Source organism: Drosophila ananassae (genome assembly GCF_017639315.1).
Source record: "Drosophila ananassae strain 14024-0371.13 chromosome Y unlocalized genomic scaffold, ASM1763931v2 tig00000131, whole genome shotgun sequence".
NCBI classification, from domain to species: domain Eukaryota; kingdom Metazoa; phylum Arthropoda; class Insecta; order Diptera; family Drosophilidae; genus Drosophila; species Drosophila ananassae.
The window spans coordinates 113,810-125,406 of record NW_025319076.1 but is presented as its reverse complement, the minus strand read 5'-3'; the positions used below and the strand labels follow the sequence as shown (position 1 = coordinate 125,406).

Here is an 11,597-nt window from a genome sequence, read left to right as displayed (position 1 = left end):
AGGGTCTTAACGCCATGGTAGACAAGCTTACTGCTACTAGTGCAAAAGCTTACCACAAGGCCTGCCCCAAAAAAAGGATAGGTAGCAACAGATCGAAGAAGCCTCCGTGGTGGACCTCGTCTTTAGCCCCTTACAAAAAAAATGCACGTAGGGCCTTCAAGCACGCGCACCGTACCAACACAGACGAGGCGTGGGAAACCTATAAAGCTGAACTTAGGCAATATAACAAAGAATTGCGCAAGGCAAAGAGGGTTGCCTGGGCCAATTTCTGCACCAACATTCAGGAGACTTCAGAGGCCGCCCGCCTAAGAAAGATTCTCTCTACTACAGCCCCCATCGCAGGTTACATTAAGAACACGGAGGGGTGCTGGACAACCTCAAGCCTGGAAACCCTGGAGACCCTTATCAACGCACATTTCCCGGGTTGCTCTTCGGAAGGAACAACCCAGGTGATGCGTAGCCAGGGTCATCAGGGCGCGCTCAACTACCTACTTAGTGACAGAAACCTGAAATGGGCAATGGACAGTTTTAAACCCTTCAAATCTCCGGGACCGGACGGTATTCTACCAGCTCAGTTATCCAGAGCCGGTATTAACCTAAGGAAATGGATTAAGAAAATCTTCAGCACAGTCTTCACTACTGGTATGATACCAAAGGCATGGCTGTGCACGAAGGTTGTATTCATACCCAAGGCGGGGAAACCATCCCACTGCACCCCCAAGGACTTCAGACCTATAAGTCTGTCTTCCTTTCTCCTTAAGACGATGGAAAGACTCTTAAGTCTCCATCTACAACTTAGCATTAACCCAAACGACATCTCATGCTCTCAGCATGCCTACAAAAGGGGCAGATCAACAGAAACAGCCCTGCACGATATCACTATGATCGCCGAACGAGCGATTAATTTTAAGGAATACGCACTTGTGGCTTTTCTAGACATAGAAGGGGCCTTCAATAACATCCTACCGTGCTCAATAATCGACGCACTGACGGGACTTGGAATAGACAATCGATCAACTCACCTAATACGGCAGATCCTGGTTAACAGGAGTGTCGAGGCTACACTTGGAGGTTCGACTATTCGAAGATACGTCAAGAGGGGCACCCCACAAGGAGGTGTACTCTCACCACTACTCTGGAACGTGGCGGTTAACAGCCTACTACGTTCCTTAGAGGGTGGCGGATGTAAGATCATTGCGTACGCGGACGATGTTGCTATTGCCTTCGTGGGGAAATTCCCACAGACGCTATGCGACCTAATGACAGGGAAGCTCGAAGTTCTGTCGGCCTGGGCGCAAAAGAACGGGCTGGGAGTCAACCCATCCAAGACAGAGCTCGTGCTGTTCACCAGGAAATACAAAATACCTAACTTAAGACTTCCGAAGCTCCTAGGAGAAACACTAACTCTTAGTGATAGTGCGAAGTACCTAGGTATCACACTAGACAGGAAACTGGACTGGAAGTTGAACACCGCTGAAAGGACTAAGAAAGCGGCAATAGCACTCTATACCTGCCGCAAGGCGGTAGGCCTGAAATGGGGAATGTCCCCGAAGATGGTCAGATGGTTATACACAGCGATCATCAGACCAATTCTATTCTATGGTGTTGTTGTCTGGTGGCCCGCCCTAGACAACTCCTCATGCAGGGAAAAGTTCAGGAAGATGCAGCGCATGTCGGAAGTCTGTATGACAGGCAGTCTACGCACTACGCCTAGTGATGCCCTAGACACTATACTTGACCTACTACCAGTTGAACTGATGGGGTTAAAGACAGCTACTCTGGCAGCAATAAGACTGCGGGAGGCAAACCTATGGAGTAAAAATAGTTTCGGTCATACCAGACTGGACCTACAACATTTCATGCCTGAGGGGGGTACGGATTACTGTGTGCCCGTCGACCAACCCACTACTAACTACAAAGTCTTAATCCCCTCGAGGGAGGAATGGGAAGCCCGGATACCGGGACCGGAGGGCTCCATTCATATCTATACAGATGGATCAAAACTTAACGGCCAGGTGGGAGGCGGTTATTTTTGCGAGCATCTGAGCCTAAAGGAGTCCTTCAGACTCCCTGACCACTGCAGTGTGTTCCAGGCTGAAGTAGTAGCCATTAAGGAAGCACTTGAATCCCCAGCTCTAAGGGGAAATCGGGGTACAATATGTATCTTCTCAGATAGTCAAGCAGCGCTCAAGGCACTTGACGGATTCGCATCCAACTCCAGGACAGTCAATGACTGTCGCAGATCTCTCAACGAGATGGCTGAACAGCTTGACATCAACCTCATCTGGGTTCCCGGTCACAGGGACCACGAGGGAAACTGTGCTGCAGATGAACTAGCTAGGGCAGGGACTACCAACCCTCTCCTACCGGAGAAAGAACTTGTAGGCATACCCTTGGCTACTTGCAGGCTAAAGTGCAGGGAGTTTTTCGACCTGGCAGCCAATAGGAAATGGAATAATCTCCAGACCTGTAAAACATCACGTTTGATCTGGCCGACACGCTCTCAGAAAAGATCGGCGAGACTCATTGCTCTGACTAGACCGGAATGCAGCCTAGCGATTGGGGCAATCACTGGGCACTGGCTAATAGGTGAGCACCCGGCCAGGCTTGCAGTCCCTCACAATGATTTCTGCAGGAGCTGCAGGGATGAAGAGGAGGTAGAATCGGTATCGCACCTCTTATGCCACTGCCCGGCACTTGGACGCAGCAGGCTCAAACACTTCGGGTCCCAAGAACTCTCGGACCTTAGCGATCTCTCAGAGATCTCTCCACGCGGACTGGTCGCCTTCATAAAAAAAGCAGGCTGGGACCATGGGCCGCCATAGGAAGTCTAGGCATTTATACGCACCCTGGTAGACAGGAAGGGGGGGGGGTAGCATCTCGGTGAAACCCTTGCTCCAGCGGCAGCACAAGGAGCCCTTGCGGCTCAAGTGGAAGTGAGGGGGTGTTCTATGACCCCCTTGCATCACCGCCCTAACCTAACCTAACCTAACATCTGAAAGTATTTCACAAACTTCCTTTTGCATCAGTAATATTCTTGAAGCGGTATGGTTCAATAAGTTTTGCATGGAAACTTTTGCTTCATTTTCGGTGCATTCTATTCCAGCAGGTCTACATTTTAATTTCACCTCGGCTATTTTCGAATAAGAGGGGTAAATGTCGCAGCCATGTTGTTTACTAAGTTGTTTTACATTTATGTATTGCTGCTTAGTAAACCCATTTTCCATAAAAAAAAGCGAATGCCTTTTCAGAAGTAATTGGACTCGGAGCCAGCAATCCAGTTCTATCAGATTTTTTTATAACTTCATTTTCAGTTGATTTTCTGGCAGAAATGTTAGCAGCGTGTAGTAACAAAGGGGTTGAATTTTGATTTGCTATCGCAAGTTCAGATGCCAGCTTTATTTTGAGTCGTTTACCAGCAGCTTCATATGTCAATTTCGGACGACCACCTTTATTCTGTGGGGATTCATTTATATCAGAAAGTCGTATAGTCATATTGCCGCTAGCCACATGGCGTGTTTTTGTTTAAATCGCTTTATGTTTCGGCAGCATCGTGGCAAATGTTTATTAATGTAATTAATAAAGTTAGTAATTTTATTTGATATTTTTTGGTTTATTGTTTCGATTTGATGATCGTCATTCAATTTGTCGAATATGTAAGTCTCCAAGGCTTCTCGCGAGCGTTTGTTGCTTTCCCAAATTGCAAGAAGAGCCCCGTGACCAAACACATATGTGCCTGATAAACGCAAGCTTACCAAAAAGGAGCAAAAATAGTTAATTGTATGACAACAAGGACACTTTTGTAGTTAATTTCTCGTTCTTACTCTTTTGCAAGGCTGTGCCATTAATAAGTTATTCTCCACAAAACACAAACACAATTGTTAGTTCAAATCTATAAAGATACACATATAAACCAGTTCACAGTTGGACAACAAGACATATAATAACAAATGTTTAAGCTAATTTGCATTAATAATTACATTCGCAAGGAATTTCCATTTTTAGATTTTTAAAACTTTTTTTTCAAACAAAGCAGCAAGCACACATTGCAGGGTCTCTCAAGCAGCTAACTTTGTTTGAGTGGCAACACTACAGGGTTGCCACCAAAAATGTTTTGAAAGCGGGTTTTTTCAAATGAAGATATCTAGATTCGATTAGTATGGGTCATTCATAAAAATTCGAGGAAAACGACCACATAAGGTGTATCTAGCAGTCTTCTGCTGTTTTTCAACCAAGGCAGTACACCTAGAGGTGGTCACAGACTTGACTACCCAAGCCTTCCTGGCGGCGTTAAAGAGATTTTGCGGACGACGAGGATTACCAGCGAAAATCTATAGCGACAACGCGACTAATTTTGTTGGAGCCTGCAATGAACTATCAGAAGTAAAAGAAGCAATTTTCGCCGAAGAGGCACAAGCACTGATACACAAGACCTGCGCAAATCTGAGCATAGAATTCAAGTTTATACCACCTCGGGCACCCCATTTCGGAGGCCTATGGGAAGCCGCGGTGAAATCAGCCAAGCACTTACTGAAACGAACACTATATACCGCTACACTAACTCATGAAGAACTTGAAACCATAGTCATCGATATTGAAGCTATTTTAAATTCTCGTCCGTTGACATCCGTCTCTTCCAGCCCGAGGGATCTTACGGCATTAACGCCAGGGCACTTCCTGATTGGAAAACCTCTAACGGCATCACCTGATATTCACCAATCAAGGCGACGCACAGGGTTACTCACTCGGTGGAAGCGGATCGAACAACTACGAAAGGAATTCTGGACACGTTGGAGCCACGAGTACTTACATGAGCTACAGAATCGATCGAAGTGGCCAAGAAGTTGCAAAACAGTAAAGATTGGTGATCTGGTTATAATAAAGGAAGACAACATCGCTCCGTTGAACTGGCCCCTGGGACGCATCGTAGCAGTCCATCCTGGTAAAGACGGCGAGATCCGAGTGGCAGAAATACGGACAACATTCGGCAATATAACTCGTGCCATACATCGACTGGCGGTGCTACCAATCAACGATAAGAAGGAAGAACCCGACCTCTAAAATAAAAAAAAAAAAAAAAAAAAAAATGCTTGACTTAACAATGGTACTCATCTGGGTGATACCCGGACTGACTCTGCCCACACCCCCTCCACCTGAAAGGAAGGCTAATAACCCGGTTGTCATCACACCAATCAACAATGTAACCAGGACCATCATAGAAGCCACTGATAGGATATCAATCAAATCTGCCGAATGGACACTCATCACATTTTTTGATCTCAGTCAGCTGGCCCGAGAGATCAAGACGGTCAAACGAGGCATCCAATCTATAAAACAATGGTGCCCAACGGCTTACGAGGTCTGTCCCACGATCATACAAACATTGCAACAGGAAGTGGCAGAAATCCAAGATGCTGATCAGTTAATGCATCATCAACGGCAAAAACGCGGAGCACTGAACATCGTTGGAAATATCGCGAATGGGCTGTTCGGAGTACTCGATGATCAGTACGCCAAACGGATGGAAGAAATTATTGGTAAACTAAGAACCCAAGAAAGCATCACGCATAAAATAGTAGAGAACCAGACGTCAGTTCTGGATACCACCATCAACATTATGCGGAGTACGACGATCGAAACGCAGAAGAGGATGCAGGACCTAGAAGCCATCCTGGCCAGAATCAAGGTGAGAAGCCATGCGGCTGATCGGTATCTGCCACATGCAGTTTCAGAGTTCGTCGTCGTGGCAAGTCACATTCGTCGAGTTCAGGATGCTGTCCCTGCATTGGTGTCGGTAGAACAAGTGAAACAGGTGATCACAAAAATACAAACACACCTTCCACCGGGAAGACGATTACCCATCACAAGTGAGACAGCACGAGACTTACATATATCGACTGGCGACCACAAGGGTACAAGAAACCGAGGACTTACTAATGTTCCATACGAGTGTTCCATTAGTCGAAGAAGACGAATTCACAGTATATCGGATGGAGTCAATTCCACAAATAACGAGAGAAGGCCTGGTGATAACCAAGACGGAAACAAAATATCTAGCAGTCGATGATCATCGGAAACTTTGCGATCAATCAAGAACACCTCAGTCAGTGTATCAGCGGGACGAACGGAAATAAGGTATGCGAATATAAGCAAACACTATTGGGCCCGGACGCCCATCAACTCCCTTGTACGATGGCGGCACTATCAAGACATCGGGCAAGGGAATGTAAGCCAGAACCAATCAAGGGGACCAGTTATTGGGTTCAATTAACAGAGCAGAATGCATGGATCTTTGGGACAATGAAGCCAATAACAATGACCTATGTATGCTCGGACGAAAAAGATCAAATCATCATCGACGAAGTAGGCAAGCTGACAATCAGGCAAGATTGTGTGATCCCAAGCCCGACCATTACATTGTTGGGGCGGGCACAGTTTAACTCATCAGGAACAATAAGGATGTCAGGTAGTTACGTTCACGAGTGGCCATCACATGAAAAAATAAGGACAACAGAAGGACAGTTGGAAGCAACATTAGATCAGCTAGACCAACTACATGCAGAGGTGCAGGGGTTAAAAACATGGACAAAGCAAGCACAGGAAGAGGTGGACAACGAGGCAGACTGGAATCTGGTTCATCAATATTCCGGAGTAATAATGTCAGGAGTAGCAATCCTCATAGCCGCATGGGCAGGGTACACGCGGTGTGCCCGGAAGAACACCTCAGCAACCCATCACCGGAGGACGACAATAACCCAAGGAGAAGAATTCCAGCTGGTCGAACAACGACCCGGGCTGGCCATGTTGGACACCACAAGAGATTTGAAGTGTACGATCCAGAGACTCCACAGTAAAAGGCAAGCAAGACATACATAGTTATAAGAAGGGTTTATTAAATTAAGGTAATCTTAAGAAGCTTCTCCATCACTGGTACCCATCGAGGAAGCACCACTATCAGTAGAAAGGTTGTCATCACTGCTCCAAGCGGAACGACGAGAGAGGCGCCGTCGGGAAATACGGCCAAACGGTCGAAACTGGACAATAATGAGATCGCGATCCTCCATTCCCAGAGAGGCGGGGGTACCGCGGCGAGGAAGAATGCGGCCATAGTACCAGAAGTGAAGATCAGAGCAGCGTAAGCGGAGGCTGCGACAATATTCATCCATGAACTCCTGGATGTTGGAGTCCCGCTCATGGCAGGTCCATTTCATACGGCCATAATAAGGACCAATAACTCGAAAGAAGAGCAACGACATGATCAACGAAGATACGAAGAGTGGTGCAAAAAACGAACCAGCAGCCCCTATTATTGAATACTTCAATGGGGGGGGGAGAATGTTGGCACCTAGTGCCAAGACCTACTAATCAATCAAGATGCATCAGCAGTCACAATACATGGCACCTAGTGTCATCAAGATGCATCAGCAGGTCAGAATGTATGTTGGCACCTAGTGTCATCAAGATGCATCAGCAGATCAGCATATACAAGCATCAGACCTACTAGCCTATTAATATTGTAACTCTAAGCATAAGCCAATACCCAACTCGGCACTAGTCGATGGCTCCGGAAGCAGAGTCAGCGTGATCAGCGGGAAGAATGACCGACTGACCGAGACAAGCCGAAACTAGCCAGCGAAGCCGAAATGCGTGTGGAAAACAGTACGTGAACAAACAACCCCTGAGTCAGCAGACTCAGAGGTTGGTGACCCTGGCATTAACCTTAGTATTAGCACGTCCAGAACCTTGACCTTTCTTAGATTTAATGATGTATAATTTAGCATCTTATATAAGAGGTATTCTTCTGAAATAAAGACAGTTCCGAAATCAGAGTCAATAGTCTCGTTACTCAGTGCGTAACTCAGCCTACATCACGTGATCCTGTGTAAAACGATTCACAAGTAGGACCCGCGGCATACCAGTCTACTCCGAGTGTTGCTCCCGTGAAACGGACCGCCAGTAGACCCCGCGTTCTCTAACTACTCCGAGTGTTGCTCCCGTGAAACGGACCACGAGGAGATCTCGCAACATACCAGTCTAGCTCGAGTGTTGCTACCGTAAAACCGGACCACCAGCCGACCCCGCACTATCTAACCTACTTCGAGTGTTGCTCCCGTGAAACGGACCGCCAGTAGGATCGGCCGATAAGGGATAAGCCGAATCACCATCCCAACGGTGCTTGAGGAAAACCCTACAAAGGACTTCAAGCACGCAACCGCAATTCCAGCCTGATCACAGCAAGCGTCTGGCCAACCCGAGCAGTCCCTTGCAGAAACCAGGTAAATTTAGTCAGACTATTTACGTTCCTTGACTACGACTCCGGGACCTACCGCTACTCCCGCGAGTTCAAGTTTGACGTAGTTGCCGCATAACGCTCTACGGACGAACAGCTGTTTTGCCCAAATATGTATGATACATTTTTTCTGCGAAGTTGGTTCAAGGGTGCTGCCAACTGCGAATAATTTGGAATAAAATTGCAATAATAGTTTACTTTACCCATAAACGCTTCCAATTGTTGCAAATTCTCAGGAGGCTTTAGTTGTTTTACAGCTTCTAGTCCTGAAGTATCTGGAAGAACACCGTTTGCGAATATTCTTCTTCCCAAATGTTCAATTTCATCCTTGAGGAAAAAGCATTTCTTCATTTTGCATCTAATACCGTTGTCCTGAAGAATACTAAGAACTTGATCGAGTCTTTTCAAATTTTCTGCCCTAGTCGGTGCTGAAATGATGATGTCATCAAGATAGTTCCCGCAACCTTCTATTCCTTTTTGGAGTTGTTCTAGGTATCTTTGAAAGATTGCCGGAGCGCAGGGTATTCCATATGGAAGACGTTGATATTGAAAAAGGCCCAGCGGTGTGTTCACGACCATATTCTGTTTGGACGCTTCATCCAATTCCATTTGTAGATAGGCCTCTTTAAGGTCTATTTTGATGAACTGCTTGCCATGACGGATGATGCGAAATAGAGCCTCTTTTGTGGGCAACGGGTACTGCTCGATGTCAATTTGTGCGTTGACTGCTTGTTTAAAGTCACCACAAATTCGAATCGCTCCACCTGGCTTAGGTACGAGAACAATTGGGGATGCCCAGTTGCTAAACTTCACCGGTTTCCAAATCCCTGCTTGGACTAATCTGTCTGCCTCTGCCTTAAATTTTTCTATTTGTGCAAAAGGAATTCGGCGGCTTTTATAAAACTTCGGTGTTGCTGTCGATTTTAAAACTACACTGGCTTTGAAGTCTTTTATCTCTCCCATTGCGGGCTAAAAAACGTTTTTATATTTGTTGTGTATGTCAGTCACATTGACACTGTGCACCTCGTTAATGTTCGATACTGGCATTATATCAAAACCGAATGTTTTGAATAAATCCAAACCAAAAAGATTGTTCGAATTTTCCACGTTTACCACTATTAATATAATTTCTCTTTCTATTTCACCACATTTCGCAACCGTATGCAGCTCCCCAAGCAATGGTATTGGTGTGCGCCCAAATGAGTGCAACACTCGTGAGCGTATGTGTTTGAGTTTATTACGGATGCGGTTGCTCCTGAGTCCATTTAAAATGAAACCCCTTTGTTTAAGATTTCCAGATCAATGACTTTTTTGTTCCTTTAATTTTTGATTAAGCCTGTTACACTGTACACTGCTTCAATCATTTCTATATCGTTTGCTTCGTTTTTATCTTGCTTTTTAACTTGGTCTTGATTTCGCCAATTACTTTTGTCTTGATTTGACATACATACGACGGTAATATGTCCCTTTCTACCATACGGTATCGCGAAACTTGCACATTTCTCTTGGATGAGAATGACCACAGCCAGAGCACGATTTTAATGCGTTTTTGTTTGATTTCCTTACTGGCGTTTCTTTTTGATAACTATTTATTGCATTGAGGGGTACATTTTTTTCTATATTTTCTTTTAGCATTGCTACGTTTCTTGTTGTTGTCTCGTAAGTTTCTGCTATTATGAGCACATCTTCAAGAGTTGGTTGCGTCTTTTGAAAAGCAGATGCGCGAACTGCATTATATGGCGTATGTACTATGATTTGATCGCGAATCATTTCATCTACATAGTTTGACAAACAACCTTCTGCGTTGCACACAAATTCACGAGCATTCACGAGCGAACCCGCGCATGTCGGCTACCCACTTTCTATGTGTTTGTGAATGTTTCATCTCTCTTTTGAAGAACTCGTAACGAGCTGCAACAATATGACGTTTGGTTGTGAAATGCTCCGTGAGCTTGTCTGTGAGTTGCTTGTATGTAAATGTGTTCAAATTGCTACTTCCCAAAAGATTTTTTAGAAGTTCAAATATTGATACACCACACCACGAAAGGAAGTAAGCTTTTTGTTTCAGATCTGCACTGACCGAATATATATTGAAATGTTGTGATAATTGTTCCAGATATGACTCCCAGCTTTGTACATCTTTGTCAAATATGTGAAACGGAGGGCATATAGATTCACCCGCGCGTACCGAATCACTCACGCTTGCTGCGGCATTTTTGCTTAGTATATCTTGCATCCAGTTCCGTTGCTGCTCTAATATAGTTGTCGTAAATTCCTGCTGTTGAGCCAGGATTGCTTGTAATAAGTTAGTATCTGTCGGCATCTTGATGAAAATCAACAATTGCGTGATACGCTTTTCTTTTATCCTCGTCGTTAAGATAATATGTCCATAAGGTAGAGGTCTGTGCTTTCATTCTGAAGTGTGGCTGCGAACTGCCTTTATTAAAGTGTGTATATCTATTTTCGAATTTACAGAGATGCCCATAATGTTGGTGATTACAATGTCTGGTAACGTTAGTATAAGAGGAGAGAGTGTAGGTTTTATTGTAAGTATACATATATGACAGATCGAATGTATCGTGAATGGCGATTCTACTGGGCGGACACATTTCAACCCCTCGTATGGACGGATGAAATTTTTTGCCGCGCCCGTATCTATTAAAAGTCTCATATCTACCCCCGCTACTCTTCCTCTGATGACAGGTAGCAGGGATTTTCCCCTAAAAAATTAATTGCGTCCGAAACATATTCATGGATAGCATCGTCACTGACTTCTTGTGCCGCGCTTAAAGCTGCGGCGGTGTAATCTTCGGTTTAGTTTGGGCCCTGAGTAATGTGATTTACCCTCTGCCTTTTGGGCGGGCCGGATCGATCGGATCTTGCGCCTTTGGAACTTGCTTCCTTTTTCTATCTTCCAGGCTCATCGCGAACGATGCTGCGAAGGTGTACCTCTCGTGGTTTGATTCCACTTCTTGAGCCAATGCCAGCGCAGTTGGCATGTCGTTCGGCTTTGCCGAGAAAAGGACATCGGTGAGGCTGCGCTTGAGGCCCGAAATAAAAATGCGGAGCGCATCATCCCGGAACTTTTCGCATAAAATTCTTGCCGCTTATGCTTCGTACGACATAGTTGCCTTATTAGTAAGGAAGGTGAGTTTTTTATCGACCTCGTCATAGTATTGCAGAAGCGTGAGCGTTTAATATAAGCGTTTAATATAAAGTTGACACAAAAATATTAAAGTGGAGCTGCAGAAATTATTCCGGCAGCGATTTATTTCATTTAGTTTGAAGCTAAGCTAATGCAGATATA

The 11,597-nt window shown here is 45.2% G+C and overlaps 1 protein-coding gene across 1 annotated transcript; it reads left to right on the top strand.

The window, feature by feature from the left end:
* The first annotated feature begins 5,101 nt into the window (after positions 1 to 5,101).
* On the top strand, positions 5,102 to 6,134 carry LOC123258237. The gene is made up of 2 exons (XM_044718111.1): positions 5,102 to 5,867; positions 5,962 to 6,134. Exons 1-2 carry the CDS (start codon positions 5,102 to 5,104, stop codon positions 6,132 to 6,134), a joined length of 939 nt encoding a protein of 312 aa, XP_044574046.1.
* Positions 6,135 to 11,597: the final 5,463 nt, after the last annotated feature.